This window comes from Heloderma suspectum, chromosome 4, assembly GCF_057233095.1.
Source record: "Heloderma suspectum isolate Gila_16-S chromosome 4, 16-S_ref, whole genome shotgun sequence".
Classification (NCBI taxonomy): domain Eukaryota; kingdom Metazoa; phylum Chordata; class Lepidosauria; order Squamata; family Helodermatidae; genus Heloderma; species Heloderma suspectum.
Window position 1 is genome coordinate 53,606,096 of NC_139461.1, and position 24,136 is coordinate 53,630,231.

At 41.2% G+C, this 24,136-nt stretch overlaps 1 protein-coding gene across 2 annotated transcripts; it reads left to right on the forward strand.

Annotated features, from left to right (window-relative positions):
• The first annotated feature begins 1,327 nt into the window (after positions 1 to 1,327).
• PEX2 (peroxisomal biogenesis factor 2) lies at positions 1,328 to 18,881 on the forward strand. 2 transcript variants are annotated; one of them, XM_084849257.1, is made up of 3 exons: positions 1,328 to 1,408; positions 1,843 to 2,068; positions 15,437 to 18,881. In XM_084849257.1, the coding sequence occupies exons 2-3, from the start codon at positions 2,026 to 2,028 to the stop codon at positions 16,369 to 16,371; spliced, it is 978 nt and encodes a 325-aa protein (XP_084705383.1). In that variant the 5' UTR covers positions 1,328 to 1,408; positions 1,843 to 2,025; the 3' UTR covers positions 16,372 to 18,881. The 2 variants fall into 2 exon arrangements, with proteins under 2 accessions (XP_084705383.1, XP_084705384.1); XM_084849258.1 differs by lacking the exon at positions 1,843 to 2,068.
• Positions 18,882 to 24,136: the final 5,255 nt, after the last annotated feature.

The following is a 24,136-nucleotide window of genomic DNA, read 5'->3' on the forward strand; positions in this document are numbered from 1 at the left end:
CGTCAAGCGGCTGAACCCGTCGAGCCGCGGCGCATAACCGTCGGGGCTCTCTTTCCAAGAGCCTTGGCAAACCACAGATCTAAAATTAGAGTAGCTCACCACATGATTTGGATAGGGAATTTCCGGGTTTACATTAGAAGCCATTTTAAATCTTCCCCCCGGCGGAAGTGAGAGTTGCCCATAGAAAACAAGGGAGAAACCAAGTGGGTTCTTTTAAAATCTTGCTAGACTGAGCGCTGGGGTGTCAACCCCGAAAGGCAGCAGCAAAGAAAAGAGCGAATCTTTCTAACTCAGAACTTATTTCGTGTGGGGAAAAATTCTAGCCAACACTTACAAATAATAATTTCGAAATAGCCCTGCCAATGCATTATCCCATATTTTGTGTTGGGGTGGGGGACTGAAGGACCAGTTCTGAAGTGTAGACCATGTTAATATTGCAAAATGGAGATCAGCCTGAGACTCAGAAAGAGATTTACGACAATCCTGCAAAGTAGTTCAGTGATGTCGTATCTGGACTGCGGGTTTAGCTGAGGTTGAGAGCGGCATACAACAGCCCTGCACTGCAGTCCACTTTTAAGGTTGTAGATTACACTGGTCTGGATTTCCTAAAAAAAAAAAATAATAATCCCCCGTACAAAGCGCCGCTCGGTTTGTACCAAAGACCAATCAAGTCCCCCTCTCAGAGCCCTTCTGGTCCAAATCCATTCATTGCAGGCAGAAATCTTGTACTCCACTGGACTTTCATGCAAACTCTTTAAACTTTTAAAGTGTTTAAAAACTCAGACCATTTTTTTCACACGAAAAAGCCCTTTGTCAGAAATGACATGAAGTTCTGCCTTTGCTGTTACTTTTTGACGTTGGTGATGGTGTTGTGCGTGAGTCGGGAGCCGGGGTCGCCTCTCACCCAATCATAATTGTGGGAAAATCTGACATTTCCCCAATTGTTTTCTATGGTCAGCTTCTCACTTCCGCCCCTGGGGAGAAAACATAAGGTCTGTTGAAACCGGAAACCTGGACAGCGTATCACTCTTGACCTTGTATTGTCTATGGGCCAAACCCTTGCGACCAAGAGCGACGATGCCGCGAGGGAGCCACTCTAGGAGATGCTACGGCGGAGTCTCGGTAGTATTTCCGGTTTCCTCTCTGGAGACGCTTTACCTTTGCCGGCCCCGTCAGCTATGATACTGAGAAAGCCGTGCTAAAGCGCCATAGAGATGAGAAAAGCGGAATGGAGGAGGAAGAGGGAATCATGCTCGGCCGCTCTAGGCATCTCAGAGTGAGAACTCGGTGCTCGATGTGAAATCCGGGTCACGCAGGCCTCTTCCCCGCCCACCTTGGGTCGCGAGCCACCGGGACCGGGGCGGTGATGCTTCCTGGAGTAGCCCCTCCCTCAGGAGAAGAGCAGCAGGTCAGTCTGTGAGGGAGGAGAAGGAGGGATGGGCGGGATGGCGGAGGCGCGGGGAGCTGGAGGGAAGGCGAGCGAAGGGACTCGCTGGGAACGGCCCACAGCCGGGCGTAATAGGAGCCCCAGAGCCAGGCTGGCCTCTGGGACACGCGAAGCAATAAGAACGAAACGAACGGCACTGACAGGGGCTCTCTGCTCTTAGCACATAGAAATGTGGCAAGGGACACTCTTCCTTCCACCCTCCCCGCGCCCATGTTTGAAGGGGAAGGGGAAGCGTCACCTGTTGGATTTTTGCTTTGCAGTTGTTGGTTTTTTATTTGTTCACATGCATAAGCCACTGTTTTCCAATGAGCTCAGTGGGAGATGGCTGGTTTCCCCCCCCCACCCTAGCCCACCACCACCGCCGCTTTTATCCCTGCAATAACCCTTCCAACTAGGTGAAGCTTGAAAGAGTGGATGCTGCCCTAAATCCGTAACAATTAAAAAGTTTACCACAAATGAGGATCCCTGGGTGATGAAGAACCTGGCGAAAGGTTGCAACGTAGGCACGAGGCGATCCTCCTGAGGGAGGGCATTCCATAGCCCTCCTGTGTTGTTACGTACCATATCGCAGATAAAGGATGCCCCTGGGGAAAGGCCTCTGCAGAAAAGCTCAACGGATAGGTAAGCTGATATGGGAAGAGGTGCTCCTTCAGACTATATAAACCTGTACACATTCATGAGATAAGGGGATCTGAAGACCAGAACATGTAGTTTCCAGGTAGGTATGAAGCCCTATTCGTAAAAAGCTCTCTCTGTTTTTTTAAAGAAGTGAACCATTGATAAAATACACACTTTCAGTAACTTGCACACATCTAAAGGCAGGATAAATGAAAACAAATGAAAAACACAAAAAAGAATGAACATCATGACTTGTATAAATAACAATATCAATTTTCCAAGTGGCCAAAACAGCACCCTCTACATACAAGAAGGAGGTATCAGTAGGCTTGAGATAGACTGCAGGTTTACAAGACTTTAAAAAAACTTTAGGAAAAAAATGTAAGGTTATCTTAAAAATTGCATTCTCACATAAAAACCTGCCTGGGTTTTAAGATCTTCCGGAAGAGCCCTTCTGTTTGTCCTGCCAACATCTGAGGAATATTTGGTCAAAATGTGAGGCAGGGCTTCCTTGGTGACTGATCTTAGGCTCTGGAATCTTGCCAAGGGAAGCTGGATTTGCCTTGTCTCTGATTTTCCATTGGCTCACAAATGCATTTTTATTGGCCCAGAAGCTGACTTGAGAATATGGTACAATTGAGTTTTGGGTTATATTCTACAATTGGGTTAACTGGTTGCTTTTATTCATTCTAGTGATTTTACCTGCCTTGGTTTTCTCTCTCTCTCTCTCTCTCTCTCTCTCTCTCTCTCTCTTTTTTTTTTTTTACATTGTGTTACTGCTGTTTTATTGCATTTCATTGTTTGTATTTTTGTTGGAAAAGTGGGATACAAGTTTAACAAACACATGAGTGTGGTTGAAAATTATGCTTCTTGATATTATAGAATCAAAGAGAGTTGGAGACACTCATGAGGAGATTGAATTGCTTCAGCCATATAGGCTGTAATCCTATGCCCACTGAACCTGGGAGTAAGCCTCATTAAATCAATGGGACTTACTTCTGTGCTGTTAAAGATTTTAATTCCTTAGTCAATGTCTATAAAAGGTCTTGTTGATGTTCTTGCAAAGAGCCATTCACAGGATCACTGACCTTTGGGGTTTTTAAAATCTTGATTGAAGTTTGTGCATAACAAGCAGCTTGTATGTGAGGCCTCTGCTTACAACCCTAGCTCATGGTAGGAAGTGCCTCAGCAGATGCTTCAGAACCAATGGTATCGGTATGGCCATTTGAGGGGCTTCTTGCTCAATCCACTTCCTTACAGCAAACAACAATCCTGGCTGAGAAAATACATGTGTGTGCGTGCATTCATTAGTCTTGTGAAAGAGGCCTCAAATAGTACAGTTAGACTTGCCACTGGACTTTTGCATAAAGCAAAATCAAAATGAATCTGGAGGATCTTGCTCATGAGGGTAAAAGGAATGTTGAAAAGATTAATGAAATGTTCTCAAGTAGGATTCCATATATCCTTTAATTTTTTTTCCTAATACATTCAAGCTGCATCTCCAACAGGAACAAGATTGTCTTTGCTGACCTTATTTCCTTTGATGACCTTATTCAAAATCTGAATTTGCTATACATGCTGCATAATACCACTAATATGGAGAAAAACTATGTGGTGAATACTACCACTTAGGGTGTTGAGAAAAATTTTGCAGAAGTCAGTTACTACAGTGTGGGTGCTCAGGTTCCCATGGCATTGCAGTTACTAGGGTGTGTCATTATTATACCAGGTGGCCCAAAAGTAGGTATACAGTTGTTTAGAATGTGGATGGATATATGGACATTGATGCAGACCGGAATTTGTGTCGTACTGTGAGTCACAGTGTTCTGGACAGGTTCAAGGAATGTTGCAACGTTGATGGAATACATTTCGAGCACTTACGAGATTAAACAGTGTTAAACAAATGTAAATGTAATAAACAATGTAATAAAATGCAAATAAACTATACTGTATACCTACTTTTGGGCCACTCTGTATATGGGTATGTTACATACTCATTCATTCCTTTGAAGGGATATCTTAGACCTCTTAAATGTGGTAACATATGCGAGAAAGGAAATATCAGTTTGAAATCACATATTCAAAGCATGCCTACTGCACAGTGCTCAGACTTGATCCAAGCAAAATTGCTATAAGGAAATTAATGCTACATTAGCAGGCACATTTTAATTTCCTTTCAAAGCCCATGGTACCTCCCTTAAATTATTTCCTTAAGATAAAGATTTGAGTGAGCTAAAAAGTGCATAGTATAAGCCTTCTCATAAGCCCTGTTATCCTTATTAAAAATGAAAAAAAATTAAGCATATCATTCTTTCTTTTTGTCAGTCATGGAAATGGTCACTTTGTGCACATCTCTTAAGTTTGAATAAAAATCTTAAACCATTTACAGTTTGGTTGCTATGAACATCAACTTTCCAATATTTTTGTTTGTCTTGAGTAGTACTGTAGGAATATAGCTGTTTGTGTATATGAGATGGATAAAATACTAGCGGATGAGATTTTGGTAGCTAGTAAATTCCATGTGAGTTGCATGGCCCAAAGCATTACAGATATGCACAAAGAAAGTCATGCATTTGAACAGCATCCCCCATCCCTGAAGCTGCACGTCATGAAGAGCCAACAGATTAGGGCCAATTTGTTTTATCAGTGGGCAGTATCTAATGTAACACTGGTTCCATCACTTCCTGGATGAACGATCTCAGAAGGTACTGCTGGGGGTCTTCTTCTGCTCCACCCCCATGGCCGTTGGCTTGTGGTGTGCTGCAGGGTTCCATCTTGTCCCCTGTGCTTTTCAACATCTACATGAAGCCGCTGGAAGAAGTTTGGGCTGAAATGTCACTAATGCAGATAACCATCAGCTCTACTTCTTGTTCCAATTTAATGATCCTAGAGGCGGTGTTGAACCAGTGTCTGGAGGTGGTTTGGGGATGGATAACAGCAAACAAGCTAAGACATAATCCAGAAAAGACAGAGGTACTGTGGGTAGGGAAATTGACTAATCTGGATAGAGGATTACTTGTGATCCTAGATGGGATTGTACTCCTCCTGAAGGACGAAATGTACAGTTAGGTGTTGTCCTAGACTAGGCACTAACTGGGCAAGCTCAGGTGGCAGCGGTGACAAGGAGTACTTTTTATCAGCTTAGGCTGGTACATCAGTTGCAACCAGCCTAAGGAAAGATCTTACCTCAGGTATCTATCCACTAGTGATACCCAGGCTGGACTACTGTAATGTGCTTTGCGTGGGACTGCCTTTGAAGATGGTTTGGAAACTTCAGCTGGTGCAGAATGCAGCTGCCCAGATATTGGTGGTGACCAGATGGTCAGTTCATGTGACTCCAATACTGCGCCAGCTGCACTGGCTGCTAGTGCATTTCCAAGCACAATTTAAAATGCTGGTTTTAACCTTCAAAACCTTAAATAGTTTGTGCCCAACCTACTCGAAGGATCACCTTCTCCCATACCAGGCTGCCCACGCTCTGTGATTATCAACAGGCCCCTTTTCACCTGCCCACTGCCAATGGTGGTTAGGCTGGTGAGTACAAGAGGGAGGACCTTCTCTCCGCACTTTGGAATCAGCTTCTTTCAGGGGTTCGTCAGGCCCCTTCCTTGCAAGCCTTCAGGGAAGACACCTGTTTTCACCAGCTTTCACTTAAGTCTGAGCCGTTGTTTTTTACTGTTGAGTTTTGTTTTTATTGATTTAAATTGGCAGTCTCCGTTTTTATGGATTTTGTTAAAACATGTTTTAATGGATTTTTATTGTATCCACATTGTGTGGTTTTTGTCTTGTATGCTGCCTTGAGAGGGTTCCACCCTTAAAGGCAGCCTAGAAATAATTTTAGATAGATAAACACTACTGCTAATGTAAATTACATTGCACTAGCATAAGCGACCTCTACTGCAACTCCAGTAGTGTTTGCTGGTACATCATGCCACCAGATGCTATTGTCATTGCATTAGACATCATTTGCACTAGCGCAATTTAATTTACATGAACCTGAGCACACTCCGGGAGAGAGCGGAGGACAGGAGGGCCTGGCGTGCTGTGGTCCATGGGGTCACGAAGAGTCGGACACAACTTAACGACTGAACAACAACAACAATTTAATTTACATTAGCAGTAGTATCACACTGGATACCGTCCCATATTTATTTATCATTCCTTCTGCTTTTACAGTTTCCTCTATATGGTCAAACTCTTATGGGGGTTTAACCAAACTTCAGAATTCAATGAAATTGCTAATATAAGGAACTAAAAGCATTAACGCACCATAATCTACAAAAGTGCAAATTTTTGCTATGGAAATTAAGTAGAATATTTGTCTACAAAATGTTGTTTTTGATTTCTTTGTTCTCAGTATTGGTGTGATGTATGTGGATTTTCTTAGCTGAAGGCTCAGACTTAACCTTTGACACGCTAGGTTCTGAACTTCTTGGAATGTTATTGAGAAATGTATCAATAATATGCTGTGCTTCTTGAGACTACAAATGAGTTAAGTCTCTGAAGCTACCTCAGCATCTGTTAAAGCATTCTCACATGTCTTCATATTGAATACCATAACGACTCATTCAGGGACTTCTCTATATAACATGGTAGGAATGCTTTCAAACATTCTGCTGTTCTCAACTCTTATCACCTGTTATCACCTGTTGGGTTATAAATTAAGGTAAATGCTTGATCTCCCAGAATTTTGTAAAAATAGTTTGCCCTGTGTTTGCTTTAGATCAAGCAGCTTTGTAGTCCGTATATTTCCTCAGCAAGAGTTGCTGTAACAGTTTAAACATACTGATTTGCAACTAAATAAAGTCTTTGTAATTCCTTGGAGTACAATCCAAAATCATTGGTCAGTCCACATGTGATTTGCACAGCACAGTTCTATCTGCTTTAAAGTTGGAGGGTTGGGCTGTGAAATTAATGTATTTCTCTTTGGCTCTCTATACACATGTAAACATGCTGAACAAATTCATATACTTGCAGACAAGGCCACCATCCATTACAGAGTTTGGCTCTGCAGGGGTTGGAGGCTAAGTAACCAGAACTTTCAGAAGCCAGGCTTGTAATTACTGGGCAAAATGGTGTTTTCTTGATGAGGTGAAAAGTAATGGCCATGCTATATGGTTGATGATCATAAATATTTATGATCATGGAAAATTATGAGTACAGCGCACAACTTGTATCAAATTTTTAATGCTTGACTCCTGAAGTAAAAAATGAAAAGAAAAGGAAAAGAAATCCCTATCTTTCCTTTAAAATAGAAAAGCAGGATTCAATTCAGTGTATTTGAAAGCAACCCTAAATTTAGATTTAAAGAACTATAGTATTGAATGTTTGTATTAAATTCAAATTTAATGTTAATCATTGATACTTAATATAACTGATTTTAAGTCACCTTAATAATCTTGTATTGATAGCAAACTAAGGAAGAAAACAGAAAACTGCTTGACCTTACTGCCATGCAGTGCCACTAAAATCATGAGACAGAATGAGAAAAATGTAAAATAAAACTATACATAATACTTCATTTGTATCCCTGTTTTTCTTTTTAAAATAATATTGCACTTTTGTTAAACAGCCACTAATACATTAATTTTGAATTCTAACCATCCTTAAGACACTCATTCCAAAGCACAAGATGAAAATTTGGAATTACAGCTATATTGTTAAGCCTCCTTAAAACTAAACAAACATGTCAGTTTGATAGAACTGAGCCAAAAGTAGTGTTTCGTATAAAATTATTCAGTCTGGACTGCTCCTGCATTAAGAAAAACATGTGATTTCAAAAGGCCTATGCAAAACCTAGATTCAAATCTTATAGCAGCAGGTGCACTATGATATTGGTCAAGTCAGTCTTTACGTGTCCTCGTTCTCTATCTGAAATGAAAATTTACAGGACAGACGTGTGAAGATCAGGGAATAAGTATTGTTGAGTTCTTTGGGTTCGATTCAATTTCTACTATATCTCTCTAGCTTCTTCTGTGCATCCTGCTCTGGAAGCAGGAGTTTCCTGTCAGCAGCCCTCCTACAAATGGAAAACTGTACTCACAGAGGGCTGTATGTGCCTAACAATACATGTAAGGGAGTGATTGGATCAGGTCTTAACCATATTAAAAATTGCTATGAATACTTCTAACTAAAATTTTGAATAAAAAAATTGATTTTGAAAAATCATGGTGAAGATTGTACAATTCTGCCTTTAAAATCCTGAAATTTGATGACCACAAAAGTCAAATGATTACTTGCACTGTACATTGCCCCTTCCCCCATGCCTCCCGTAAAGTTCCAGGGTACTTTTATCTTGGGCACAAATGAAATTAATCTGCAGACAGTTCCCTGAATCACTATCCTAAGACTCTCACATATTGCAGATGGGGCTTTCATAATGCCATTTATCAACAACATCTTTTCCCCCTCTCCCCCCACCTTTAAGAAGTTGGGGTGATACCTGGCCTAAAGAATTTGGTGAAACTTTAAATCATGAAGTAGTGAGACAGATTTCGTTTGTCTTCGATAGGCATTATGCTACTGCTGCTCTTTGAATAACACCTTTGTGCGCATAGATATATTCATATTCATAAATTTGGATACTTAACCGGACAAGATAAAAACATAGCCAGTTCTTAGCTATAAATATTTGCACAAATCCAGTATTTTCACCAAGCTGCAATTTGAAACTTGGATTTTACTGTGGACATGGCTGTCAATAACATCCAGCACAGTAACATGCATTGCCAGTGAAGAACATTCATATAAATGACTAAAATCAAGCTAAAAGATTATGTGAATGTAGGAAAATGAGTACATTAATAGAAACTATTTGATTTCTCCTTCCACCCCTTCCCCAAATTTTGATGCAGTTGTTATATGTTTTGCAGACCTCTTTTTCACTTGTAAAATAAAGATAAAGCTTAAATGTCTCACATGAGTAGTATGAAAATAATCAGTTAATATTTTCAGAGATTCAAACATGGGAAGTTTTATTAATGTTAAGTATTAGCTATGCAGAGTGGTTAGAGAACCTAAGTCTATATTATTCTTTCAAACGATAGTAGGCACTTAATTGAAGAGTATAGAAATTCAAAATGTAATATGAAATTAATCTTTTCTAAGGTTATTTAAGCTAATGGCATAGTAATGACAAAATAATTTTACAGTGATTAAGAGATAATATACTCAAGGCTTCCAGTGAAGCTTTTGTTGAGGTAACGTACCTATCACTGACGAGACTGAGGGTATAAAAATATATTGTAAAGTATGGGTGTCTAAGATTCTCAATTGTGGTTTGGGTTGAAACCCCATAGATCTGAGGCAGCCTAAAAACAGCCAGTGTGGTCCCATTTTTTAAAAAAAATCTTATATCTAACTTTCCTATAGCTTTGATAATGATCTTCCTACCTGGCAGTCGAATTCTAATGGGACTGTATTCATCAAACGCTTCTTGGATTCCATGGAAAAGCATGCAAGGACTGGATACAGATTATTTTTAAAAACCTTTTAACAGCGCACACAGTGGGAATTACTCCAAGACATTATCACTTTTACAAATAATATTTATTACATTTATATCCCCTTTTGCCTGTGATGGAACTCAATGCACACAGCATTCCCAAGTGATCAGACTTAGACCTGCTTATTTTCAGCAAGGTTGCTGCATTTTGTGCCTTCAGACTTTGCCCTAGGGTCAGAAACTGGATCTGGGATGAAAACTATAAATGCAAGTGATCTATTTTTTTTTCTAGTTTGGTGACTTGGTTTAGTTAAAATCATAACTTGTAATGGTTCAAACGTTTTACATGTTACTTCACAAAATGCATACAACACGTTTGGATATCACAACTTTGCATCAGTACCTCAGCCTTGTAGAATGGCATCACATGTGCTTGAAAATTAGCACTTCTGAATCCCTCCCCCTCTTTGTGTAAGCTCTATTTGCTACTATCTATAATGGCATCAAGGGGATATTATCACAGGTGATGACATCGGACTTGCTTTGAAATGCAGAAGTAAGCTCTGTATACTAATTGTTACGTTAATCTTGTTAAAAAGAGCTTTCAGGATGGAAAAGGTCTTTAGGTACTGCCATGCTTTGAAGTGTAAGCTGAGCTGACACAGGAATAGGTGATGAATGTAAACAAAAACATATTCTTAAACCCTCCAAACATGGTGTCCAGATCCCACAAAACATTTCTGCCAGACAATGTAACCAACGAGATGCAGCATTGATTGGCTGCTGGGGACGCATTTTACTTTATGATGAGTGTCTAACTGATTATTGGCTGCATATTACAATACTAGCTCATTGATGTACATGGCCTTGGGAACTAAGACACTTGGATAATAAGAAGTTTGAATCAATTGGAATATTATTTACAGAGAGATTCACTAATAAGGTCTTGCATGGACATGGAATGCAATTAAGGGATTTCAATAGTGAAATTTCTTATAATAGGGGTTTAGCCCATTATTTTCTTTTTTGTTAAGCTTTGGATCCTGAAGATATGCAAAGCCAGCCTCCATAAGCATCAGCAAGTGTGACCCTCCATTATAAAAATGATATTTGTTTTTGCTAATTATGCTTTTCTTTAATAAAAAGAGAGTGGAGGAGTGGGAGTGAGATGGCAATGACATTGGATTGGCATAAATTAGTTTATTACAGCAGAATAACCGTGGGGGGGGGGAATGACACCCTAGAGATTACTTGAACTCATACATTTGTGCTGCCAAAGTTTACAGGCCTGTAAATTTAAATGTAGGATTTTTGTAGGCAGAATGCATTGACAAATATGCCTAATGGTAATACATCTAGTTCTGAGCCTCAGAACAGGTCAATAATAATGCTTATATTGATAGCAGCAATGTAGGAGATGTTATTTGGTATTAAAGCTAAAATCCATGTTATCCCCTTAATCATAATTACATTAATATTGACAGGTCCTTGACAATACCCACTTTACTATTGATAGATTTCTGTCAATAATGCATTTCTAAATAAAATATATTCATTCATAATTTGTACAATACTCAGTAAGCATTGCTTATATTGGAGGAAATACCTATTTTATTGGTGATATACAGCAATTTGTTTTCTTACAGTGTGTTTTTTGCAGGAGGGACTCCTGATTTTAGTAAAGTAAAAATGGACAATGCATTAGCTTATTTAAAAGAACTATGAGACAGATAGAAAAACATGATTTACAGTTTGTTTTCTAGAAAGGAAAGCAGCATGATATTTCAATAAAATGCTGGTTAGATTTAAGACGTGGACCACATCCTCTTTAAATTTCTTTCTTTGCCATAAGTACACTAAGATTTATCTGGCCTGTATTTTTTTCGTAAAGTATCCATTTTATTTTACCTAATCATTCCCTTTACCAGAGAATTATTATTGACAATAATTTTACGAGTTTCTATTTGGGCCTAATATTCTAGCCATATGAGTTATCAGTGATCTAAATAAAGTGCTGGAAAACAGGTGCTACATTTCTCCTACTTTCATGGAATGTTCCTCATTCCAGAATACTTGTACCTTCAAGACAGGATGTACTATAACAAAAACTACTATAGCACTATTTGTAAGAGTGTAAGTCAGAAGTTACTGATTCAGATCTCACCCCAGCAACAAACAAACTCTCTAGATGGTCTTAAGCAAGCAATCATACAATCACATGTGTGTATGTATATGATCTCATTTATTTAGGCTGCAGTCCTGTGCCCACCTACCTGGGAGTAACTCCCATTGAATTAAATGGAACCAATACTACTGTGTAAATATGTATAGGATTGCACTGTAAGAACAAAAATTATTAAGTGTGCAATCCTATGCATGTTTAGACAGAAAAATAATCATAAAACTCCATGGCTGGCTGGGGAATGCTGGGAGTTGTAGGTCTTTTTTCTGTCTAGACATACATAGGATTGCAGCCTGAAACACACAAACAGCATAACTGGTAAAAGCAGAGTTAATATCAACAGATCTGAAAAGCCTGGAAAAATAAAAAAAGATTTTCACCTGATGTTGAGAAATACCAAGTTGGGTTCAGGTAAACCACCCTAGGGAGGGAATTCCAGTACCAGCGCACCATCCCATCACAGAGAAAGCCTTATCTCTGATTATTTGTATTTTGCTGGGTTCCTGGACATGTTGGAATGAAAAGCAATGCATTGTCCATTCCACCTTGCTATTGGGCATACAGGGTTCCTATTTAGTGTTTTTTATCCTCATCTTTAAATCTTAAATTGATGGTACATTTTGAGAAGTATTTTATACTCCTCGAGATCCAACCAACACTCTGCTCTTGGTCAAATGTATGCCCCAGGAACTGCAGGCAGGAAGTTGAGGCTGGCTCCCCTTACAATTGGATCCAGTATCTGTATACACCAATGCTTTCTAAAGGAAGAGGCCTTATGAGCGTGCTTGCCTTGCAGTGTTCTTTGAAATGTTGAGCATATACTGCACAAGTATCCACACTTTCAAATGCTTCCTAAACTTTTAATAATTTAATACTTAGTACTTTACTTAGAACTGTAAAGCATTCCACATACATTATCTTAGTAATACTTAAAAGACCCCTGTGAGATAGACCAGATGAAAAGCTGAGACAGAGATAATGATGTGCCTCGCCTAGTAAGTTTGTGTTTGGGTGACATTAGTTCAGGGAGTCCCCTGGATCACACATTCCTCCCCCTTCTCTCTCTACTCTTACATCGCAATACATCCCTGCCCACAATCTTCACTCCACCATCCAAACATCTCCTATTCCCTTGCTGCCCCATATGCTTTGAACTCCTTCCCAGAGCACCTGAGTGATGCCACCTCCCTTAGTTACCTTAAATCTTTCCTCAAAGGCCACTTTTGCCATAAAGCCTGTGTGCCACAATACCTGGTTCCATGCTGTAATGTTAACTAAGCCTGTAATCAATCTTAACTACATATAATTGAAGTAATTGCATATTCTTTCACTTGTTTAACTCACCCCTTCCTCAGTTGTTTCCCCTGTCTCAAATTTTAGATTGTAACCTCAGGGAGGTACCTGTGCTTTTGCACTCCAATGTCCCATGTACTTTGACGGTACTATATAAATAATAAAAAAAACTCTACCAGCTCAAACTTTTCTATGAGCTGAGCCACCTGATCTGCCATATATGGACCCAGTATTGTTTCTTGGTGAAGATTTTAATTTGTGAGCTATCTTTGCATTTTATAAAAGCTGTTGACTGGTTCAGTTCCTTTTAAGACTGTGGGGGAATTAATGAGGCTGATTGCCAGCTGACAGCAGGAAGTTGTACATGAACAGAAAGGAAAAATCGGAGACAACTGCCTAAAATGTACAGCCTCTAGACAGTGCTGAAAGGCTGAGACTAGGGTGCTACAAGGTCACCAGCTGTCCATCACCTGATGATAAATACTTCTTTTCAGTTGACACAGACTGAACCATCATGAAATCAGTAGAGTGGAACATTGTTCTGATTTCAAAGAAACTAATCACTAGAGTGCAACATAATACAACCTAGCCGCTGTAGTGTCATAAATCCTCTAGTCCTCAATGTATGTTGCAGGGAACCCTGGGATTCTTCAGAACATTAGCAGGGGTTCCTCAGTGAGAAGATTTGTAATAGAGGTGTCTTTCAAAGTTGCTTGAAAGACAGCTTGCCTATTGTTATTGTCTCTTACATTGTGTAGCTACAGGGGATTATTGGGTGTGCCCACAGATCATACCAGGAAATGGTGATGCCCTGTAGCCTTTAGCATCATTTCCAATGAGCATGGGTTTTTGGGCATCCAAATCGATTTGGAAAAAGATTCATGTAAGGTAGAAAGATGTAAAAGCATTGCTCAGATATATCTATTTGCCTCCCCTCTGGATCCTTGCCCCAACCTCAAAACAGCCAACACCATTTAATAAACACTTGGAAGGCAACAACTTTGGTCTGAATGCTGGTTTTAGTTAAGTGAAACTAGAGTTCTCTCCAGCTATTAAAAGTTGAGCACAGGCCCTACTACAACGTCTTATATTAATTTATATTAATTCTCTCGTGCATGGTTCTCATTCCTCCCTTCACTTCATTTTGTACAGTAAGTGCTGATGTGGCAAGGTTTTCTCCATTATCCACATAAGTCTACTTAATATACCCAGCTAAACATTTAAGGTCTATTAACTATTTTAACTGTGATACTATTCTTTTTTCACATTTGATCATTAATTCAGCAATAGCTAGTACTGCAATCTTACCACGGAACACTTACATCTCTGAAATAGCTCTAGGGCACAGTCCTATCAAGATAGACATCAGCCTTCAAATGCCTATCCAATGCAGGGCGGCTGGAGCATGGCAAGAATCCTCTGCTCCGTGCTCTGGCCACCCTGCATTTTCAGCGAAACATGTGATTTTGGACGGTTAGCTGGGGCATGTCAGAGCGGGGCGGGGGGAGGCTGTGTGGTGCATAGGAAACGTTGTAAGTGGCTTCTGCTATCTCCGCCCCTGCCCACCCCCGGGAACACCCTTTTTTCCCTCTCCGTGCTCCATTTCCAAGCGCAGAGACTGGCAGGAATTGCGCTGCCTATGAGGCAGCAGGGGAGGGGGCAAGGAGCGTGGTTTCTTGGAACCATCTTCGGAGCGCTGGCTTGGGGCTCAGTTCCCAGAAACTGGAAAATCCTATGGCCCTCCTAGTGGCCGTAGTATTACGCTCCCCATTTATTCCAACTTTTTAAAAATGCTATCACCTTTTTCTGCAACCTCTGCTGTCCTTCCGCTGGCAGGCAAAACCTCTTTATTCAAGCAGGCCCTTGGCATGTAAATGGATATGTTGGCTTGAATGCTGATTTTATTCTGTTGTTGCTGTGTTTCTATTGTGTTTTAATGCACTGTTTTATTCAAGTTTTATTTATGATAGTAAGACATTTTGGGAGAATTTTTCTTGGTGGAAAGGCAGGATACAAATCAAATAAATAAATAATAAACAGTTTGGGAGGAGGGCAAATAGCTGAGAGATTTTAAAATACAATAGGGGTGGGGGGGAATATTCAACTTATTATACCACATTTAACTGAACACTCAAGTGTTCAGTTTAATTGTTAGATTACACATTGTGGCTTTAAATTGGGAGACTGATATTAACAAGAGAGGATGAAAATTATGAGTGGTGCTATTGCTCAGTGATCCTATGTAGTGTGTGTACTTGGACAACTGGTGTGTGAGAGCAGAGCGCCCATGGTTCAACTCTCAATTTGCCAATGGGTGACCTTGGAGTAAGTCACCTTCTCTCTCTCGAATGATCTAGCTCACAAAGTTGTCATCACAATTAATGGAATAATTTTTCTAAAACATACAAAAGTGTAATAGAAATTATACTGAAAAAACTGCTTTTTGTCATAGAAAGCTTCATGTTGACAATGGCGTCCAGGGACAACAGTGGCAAGACAGTGACTCCTGTGCTCAGAATAAGTCAGCTTGATGCCCTTGAACTAAACAAAGCTCTGGAGCAGCTGGTGTGGTCCCAGTTTACTCGCTGTTTTCATGGATTTAAACCTGGACTTTTGGCTCGCTTTGAACCAGAGGTTAAAGCATTTCTGTGGGCTTTTTTGTGGAGATTCACCATCTATTCCAAGAATGCTACAGTGGGACAGGATATTCTGAACATTCAGTACAAAAATGACTTATCTCAGATGCAGAAATACCAGACATTGAGCAAGCAACAGAAATTATGGTATCTTATTTGCACCGTTGGTGGGAAATGGCTAGAAGAAAGGTGTTATGATTTATTTAGCTATCGTCCATTGGAGTCATTCCAGAAGACAAAGTATTTCATTAACTTAGTTGTTGGGCTGCTCAAACTTGGTGAATTACTGAACTTCTTAGTTTTTCTTCAGAAGGGGAAGTTTGCTACGCTTACAGAACGTACTTTAGGAATCAGATCAGTGTTCTGCCAGCCACAGAGGGTCCGTCGAATTGGATTTGAATACATGAATAGGGAACTCTTGTGGCATGGGTTTGCTGAATTCCTGATTTTTCTTTTACCCCTTATTAACATGCAAAAGCTCAAACTCAAAGTTTCTTCTTGGTCTTTACCTATTGCAAGATGTTCCAATATTGACAATAATTCAGTACCATGTTCTAAGGAATGTGCTCTGTGTGGGGAATGGCCTACTATGCCTCACACCATAGGCTGTGTACATGTTTTTTGTTACTACTGTATTAAAAGTAACTACTTACTTGATATGTATTTCACCTGTCCTAAATGTGGATCAGAAGTGCAAGATCTGCAGCCATTAAAATATAAGATCGAAATGAAGGAGGTATATATGCAGTAGCTTAGGTTTTCCTCAAATCCGTAATTGGGTATAATTTTGAAATCTACAGAACTTCTCTATAGGGATATTTAAATTCACCTTTATATATATTAATTTTGACCTGTTCATTCTATAATTCTGTTAATTTAGTGCTATTTTTGTAAGTTGCTTTACTGTAAAACATTCAGCAATTGTAAAGAAACTGTGATTTAAAAAAAAAACTTAATAAATTATAAATGAAAAATGAAACTTAGATTAATGTTGTCCCATTTTATTTATACTATCGAACATGACAATGTGGAGGGGACCTTAAAATACCAACACAAAGCCTGTGCAGAGAACTGAGCTCCAGCAAGACACATGCACTCAATCCACAGGTGAACACAGCATTTATATCATTATATGTGGTGCAACAGATGTTTCTTGGCAGCTGTCTTAATCAGGTGACCCTGGTTTTATGATGCTCTTTACTGCCCATGATCAGGCATGGACTAAAGTCAAGCACTTCAGAAAAGGCCAGGAGCAAGGAGTGGAGGCTGGGTCACTTAAATGCAATGTACAGCAACAAAAAGCCCTTATACATAAAGTACTGGGGAAATGTTTCCAAAAGTGGGCCACATTTCACTATCAGCTTGATTTCCTAGGCATTGCACTGAGTCTAGTCCCAAATAATAGATCTAACTGTACAAATGTAGTGCTTCACATTAGTCTAATCATGATGAAATGTTAGTTCAATAATTTTTGATACATATCTTTCTGATGCCAGTGTGTTATGCACAATCTTTAGTTGAAAACCAATATTGCTGTCAGTTTCTTCTAAATTTCTTCTCTTGTATCCTTGTTTTTGCAGAAGATAACTTTGATTTCTGTTTACCTTTCTTTACCACAATAGCCTCATTGGTTAGCAGTCCAGGTGTTGTAGTTAATTGCCTCTGTGAGAGTGCTACAGCAAATGTTTAAGGTCATAAAAAAATTAGAACACTTTAGCTATGAGCTTTTCACTTCAGGAGGCATTTCTCACAAAAGTAATATTTTTAAGAGATGAAATTTTAGTTTGGAAAACTTCCTTTCTATCCCTATTCAATTTGATTTAAATAGAATCTTAATTGCTACTATGTATTATATCTCAAAAATTGACAATGTCCATTTTGCCTATTGTCAAGGGCTCCTTGGAGGCCTCTCTCAGTCTAATCCAGTAGCCAAGTCCAGACACAGACAAAGGGATTCCTTTCAAAGCTTTATTCTTCTTTTACAACTTAACAGCTCTACAGGTAGCAACTAGATCTGAGCAGCAGAGTACCTATGCCCTAAGTTGAAACAGTTGGTCCCCGTTTGAAAGGGAATTACTGGCAGACCCCTGAACTTAAGGACTAGGGAGAGTCCCTCCCCTTTTCCCTTGGATCCTCTGGGCGCAGCCTTTGTTTGCGCGCCAACCGGGCACTACGCCTCCTTTCCGCGCCCTCCATCTGGCGCCGCTCTCTGCGTCTACATCGCGCATCCACCAAGTTTGCTATCTGTGCTCGGTCACTCCCTGGACTGCTTTCTAATCTAGGAATGCTGGTGGGAGGAATCTCCGTCAGCTGTTGGCCCTGGGAAAGAGGAGTGCGCTCCTCTCCCAGGAGCGACTGCTCTTCCTCAGAATCAGAACTACTCTGGGATTCTATGGGCTCAGTGTCCACCCTGATATCTACCAATCTGAAGTGGAATCCATAAGATATGATGAGTGAAATGAAGGATGATTTAATAAAATGCTTCTTTACAGATGAAACCTTGCTGTAGGCTTTGTATTCACATCTCTCAGCTGTACCCAATAAAGAATGGAAAACAAAACTTTTCCTCATCATTCTAATACAGCTTTGTCCAAATACAGTATTTTGTCATCTGCCTATTTTTTTGCTTGCTGTTGTAGTCTTTTGCACTAAACTAAAGCTTTTAATCGTGGTAAGTAAGGGTACAATTTCAGTTTCAAAAGGAACCATTCCCAAATTCAATGAGTTTTACCTTTGACCAAAACTCACAAGCTGTTTACAGCACACTTTCAAAGTTAGGTTGCAATTCAATTTCAGTTGCTGAATTTCAGTTTGAGCTTGAACAAGTTAAATATTTTAGGCTGATTTGCATATCCTTTAAACTGTTTTTTCCCCCAAAGTAATAAAGCAAGTTCTGGTGTTGTACCACTTGCAAAGGAGGGAGTTTGTCTTTTTATGGTATGTGAAAAACAATTGCCATAGAATGAGCATTCATGACTTGTATCCCACTTGCTTTTGGGCTGACCTGCCCTTCTCCACTTCCAGCTCATCATAACCCAGTAGGAAGGAAAGCTTATGGCTGATCTGGGAGTCTTTGTACCTTTGGAGTGGTGCTCCTGCAAACAGCAGGGGAGCACATGCTTTGCTTGCAGAACGTCACAGGTTCCATTCCTGGCTAGGAAAGAATCCTGCCTGAAATCTTGGGGAGCCACTGCTAGTTTTATTCATTTTATGAACACAAAAGATAAAACAGTAAAAGAATAAAAAGAATAAAACTAAATCATGCTTAAAAAAAACAAAAAAACAATTCCAATAAAAATTGTGACCGATCAGTTAAGGAATGCCTCCTGGAACAGTGCTGTTTTCTGGAGGCATTGGAAACAATGCAGTGTTGGTGCCTGCCTGACCTCCAGGGGCAGGAAGTTCCAAAGAAAGGGGGCCTCCACACTGAAGGCTCTTTTCCTGGTGGACTCCAATCAGGCTATAGATCCATGTGGACCCACCAGGAGCAAGCCCTCCAATGACCTCGGTGACTGGACAAGTTGGTAAGGTAGTTACCAACCAGGTAGTTAATGTTGACAATATTGAGCTAGAGGGACCAAAGGTCTGACTTGGTATGAGGCAGCTTCCTATGCAGACCTCTAATTCCCTTAAGGTTCCAGCAGCAGTCCTTCCTCCTGAGCTTTTTGGCAGTAAGGTTGTGAGTGGACAGCCACTCTAACCTGTTGATCTGAGAAGCTGGAAAGAAGTGGGGGAAAGACCTATGAGAGTTAGATGTGGAAATAATATACTTATTACTAGCCTACATGTGACATTTCACCGTTATTCGTTTGAAGGGGGTTCCAACAACCAGAGGCTCGGTCATAGCTTGGTGAAAGGAGGGTGAATTGATTTGTTTGTTTTAACTTATTTTTGTTCTGTATTCGAATGCTGCAGAGACGGGGGGGGGGGCTCGCCGGCCTGCCCCAAGCCACTTGAAGGGCATTCATAACTCGTGGGTTTTCTTGGTTCCCACAGTATTTCCTGCAGTTGTATCTGCCTTTTTGCCGTTATCACTATGAAAATGGGGACATCGGCCAAATCACACAGCAGATTCTTAGAGGGGGAAAAGAGTTTCGAAGTGATATTGCCTTGTGAACTGTCCAGAGAGCTTCAGCTATTAGGCAGTATAGAAATGTAATTAATTAGTTGACTACTTAATAACAGGGGCACCACTGAAAGATGGAATTCTACCCTAATCTCTCCCTGTCCCCCAAGTACTTTTGACCGAGTGATTATTTCTTGCATACTAGTCGTACATATCTGATCATTACAAAATATAACCACATTCTTTTAAAACACACTGCTGTTTTGCAGTTTAATCCTTAATATATCCAATAGAGCAGGCCTTCCTGTGAATCTTGGGACGCTCCCTCCACTTCCCCCAAGCTCTTGAAATGGTGCCCCAGTTTTGTATGCTACAGTTTCTTACATGGATATTACTTTTGTGACACTGGGTTTAATCATTGTGGCAAAGCCCTCATCTAAACACACCAGCCCTGTGGCAAGCGGCATGCTATCACCCACGAGCCATATTTATTTTATTATTTATTTATTTATTTCTATACCGCCCAATAGCCGAAGCTCTCTGGGCGGTTCACAAAAATTAAAACCAAACAACACACAATAAAACAATTTAAAATATATAGAACATTAAAACCACAATATAACAATACAACCACAATAAAACCTAGCAGCAGTGCAGGAGTTTAAAATACAGATTTAAAACAGCAAAGATAAAAATTTAGAAAGCTAAAATGCCTGGGAAAATAAAAAGGTCTTCACCTGGCGCCGAAAGGAGTACAATGTAGGCGCCAGGCGAACCTCACTAGGGAGCTCATTCCAGAGCCGGGGTGCCACAACAGAAAAAGCCCTCCTCCTAGTAGCCACCCGCCTCACTTCCTTTGGCAGGGGCTCACGGAGAAGGGCCGCTGATGATGATCTTAAGGTCTGGGCAGGCACATATGGGAGGAGGCGATCCTTCAGATAACCTGGCCCCAAGCCGTTAAGGGCTTTGAATGTTAACACCAGCACTTTGAATCGGGCCCGGAAACGGACTGGCAGCCAGTGCAGTTGGAAAAGTACTGGCGTAATATGAGCTCGCAGTCCAGTCCCTGTTAACAATCTTGCTGCCCTATTTTGGACCAGCTGAAGTTTCCGGACCATTTTCAAAGGCAGCCCCACGTATAACGCATTGCAGTAATCCAGACGAGAAGTTATCAGAGCATGGATAACTGTAGCTAGGCTATGTCTGTCCAGATAAGGGCGTAGTTGGTATACCAGCCTAAGCTGATAAAAAGTGCTCCGTGCCACTGAGTTCACCTGTGCCTCAAGTGACAGTTCTGGATCCAAGAGCACCCCCAAACTACGAACCTGATCCTTTAGGGGGAGTGCAACCCCCTCCAGAACAGGTTGAATATCACCTAGCTGGGCAGACGAACCACCCAGTAACAGTACCTCCGTCTTGTCTGGATTGAGTTTCAGTTTATTAGCCCTCATCCAGTCCATTACCGTGCCCAGGCACTGGTTCAGAACAGCCACTGCCTCACCTGGTTTTGATGTAAAAGAGAGGTCGAGCTGGGTGTCATCTGCATATTGATGGCACCTCAGCCCACACCTCCGGATAACCTCCCCCAGCAGTTTCATGTAGATGTTAAACAGCATGGGGGATAAAATAGAGCCCTGTGGAACCCCATGGCACAATTGCCATGGCACAGAGCAATAATCCCCCAGCACCACCTTCTGGAATCGGCCATCCAAGTAGGAGCGGAACCACTGTAGTGCAGTGCCTCCAACTCCCAACCCAGACAACCTATCCAGAAGGATACCATGGTCGATGGTATCAAAAGCCGCTGAGAGGTCCAGGAGAATCAACAGGGTCGCACTCCCCCTGTCCCTCTCCCGGCAGAGGTCATCCCACAGGGCGACCAAGGCAGTTTCCATTCCAAAACCAGGGCTGAAGCCCGATTGAATTGGATCTAGATAATCCGTTTCATTCAACAGTGCCTGGAGCTGTCCTACAACCACTCGCTCAAGCACCTTGCCCAGGAAGGGGATGTTGGCCACTGGCCTATAATTGTTAACATCCTCTGGGTCCAGGTTAGGCTTTTTCAGGAGTGGTCTAATTACTGCCTCTTTTAAAGCAGCAGGCACCACTCCCTCTCTCAAGGAGGAATTTACAACCTCCTGGACCCAGCCGGACAACCCCTCCTTGTTTGATTTAATAAGCCATGAAGGGCAAGGGTCAAGCACACAAGTGGTCGATCGGACTTGGCCAAGCACCTTGTCCACATCCTCAGGCCTCAGTAACTGAAACTTATCCAATAAAACTGGACCAGACGGTGCTCTGAACGCCTCTACCAATGGAACTGCATTAATGGTGGTGTCCAATTCATGACGAATCTGAGCGACTTTATCCTCAAAGTGCCGCGCAAACTTGTCACAGCGTGCTACCGAGGGTTCCACCGTCTCTCTCCCTGGCCCAGAATGTAACAGGCCGCGAACCACTCGGAAAAGCTCCGCTGGACGACACTGAGAAGATGCAATGCTGGTGGAAAAGAACTGCCTCTTTGCCACCCTCACCGCCACAGAGTAGGCTCGATAGTGGGCTCTTACCTGTGTTCGGTCAGACTCAGCACGAGTTTTCCTCCACCTGCGTTCTAGCCGTCTCCCCTCTTGCTTCATTGCCCTCAGCTCAGGTGTATACCAAGGAGCGGGCCGGGCTCTGCTCAGAGGGCAAGGGCGCTTGGGCGCAATCGTGTCAACCGCCCGAGTCATCTCTGCATTCCACAGAGCGACCTGGGCTTCGACAGGAGCACCAGCCATACCAGCAGGAAAATCCCCCAGAGCCCTCTGGAATCCATCGGAATCCATTAATCTCCAGGGGCGGACCATTTTAATAGGTCCCCCACCCTTGCAGAGGGGAAAGGCCGCCATATCATCGAATAAGAAGCAATTTGCCATTGGAATGGTTCACAATCACAAGGCTGTAAGAACCCCTAATTGAGTTTCCCCATAAGCCAGGAGTGGACAACTTGTGGCGCTCCAGATCCTTTGGTTTACAACTCCCATGATCCCAGATGGTTAGGGCTGATGGGAATTTTAGGCCAAAATATCTAGTGGGCCACAAGTTGCCTACCCCTGGCCATAAGCATTCCATACAATATGATGGGTATCCAGGATTCATGATAGTCCCCAGCTGTGGCCAACTGGGTATTACAAAATGTCTTTGGGTCAGGGGTACTTGTAGGTACCTTAAGATAGGAAGTTGAGTTATGAATTATGGAATCTCTTCAGCATCTACTTATGTGCCTGTACTAGGCCATTCAAGGCAATTACGCCATCCATATTCTTGCACGGAGTTGCCAGTGACTAGCTGCTTCATTTATGTTTGCATTGACTGGTGGAGAAAGGATAGGGAAGATAATCCCTGTAGATTTGTCACTGGCAAATAGTAGTTATATGGTTTTCTGCCAGAAAAAAACCCAAACTAACAGTATATATCCAAAGTGCAAAATTAAAGTATACAGAAGATAACTTTAGACTCTGCATTGTATACACACCTCACAACCTAAGTAAGTTAATTTTCCCAAAGCGATTGCCAAATGAGGGCTAGAGTTACAGTTTGTACTCTGACAGGAATCCATGGGGGGTTGATATTAAGCACACAATGGGTAATTAAGTTGTTGGAATCATTAGTTTAGCAGTCAGTTTGGCACAGAGCAACTGTCTTCCCACCTTAGCCACAAGCAAGAACATCAGTTAATTTCCGCACCTATTTAAAGGTTGTTCTTTTGTCTTTAGAGGGAATGTAGGCAGTCACTTTTAACTATGAGAATTTTGATATTGTGAGGCATTTTTTAGCTACAAAAAGAAAATGACTCTAAATTTCAGCTTCTTCCAGTGAAAAGGCATCATGAACTTAAGCCTATGGAATTGTAGAGCAGAGGGATATATCTATGATTTAGATTCCTCTGATTGCAGAAAGCTTTTCGACCTTGTTTTTGTTTTGTTTTTAAAAGAATTGCTGAGAATTTTTTTTCCCTTCAGAATCCCCCTCCCCCTTTTTCCAGGAGGAGAAAAACATTCTGGAACTCGGAAAACATGAATGCAGATCTACTTTCTACTTTGAACTGGAACGTGCCTTATGCCCCCTTTCGTACCATTCCTTCCCCCCACTTCACTGGGTGGATGAAAAAAATTAATGTCATTATAAGACTAATGGGTCTGTTTGGGTGTTTGGTAGCAGATAGTACTCTACTCGTGATTGTCTGCAATAATTCATTGCTTTGAATTTGGAATTCTATTATTTTACATCTCTGGCAGTTTAAAGTGTATTTTTTAATATAAACAGCAAACTTCACCTCATAAAAATTCATTACATAAGGGCATAAACAAGTATTTTTCCTTCCAGTCATTGGCAGTAAGTGATTCATCAGTTTTCCACAGAAAACCAATTTCATTGCAGATGTTCTGTAATTTCCACTCTTCTTGGGTTG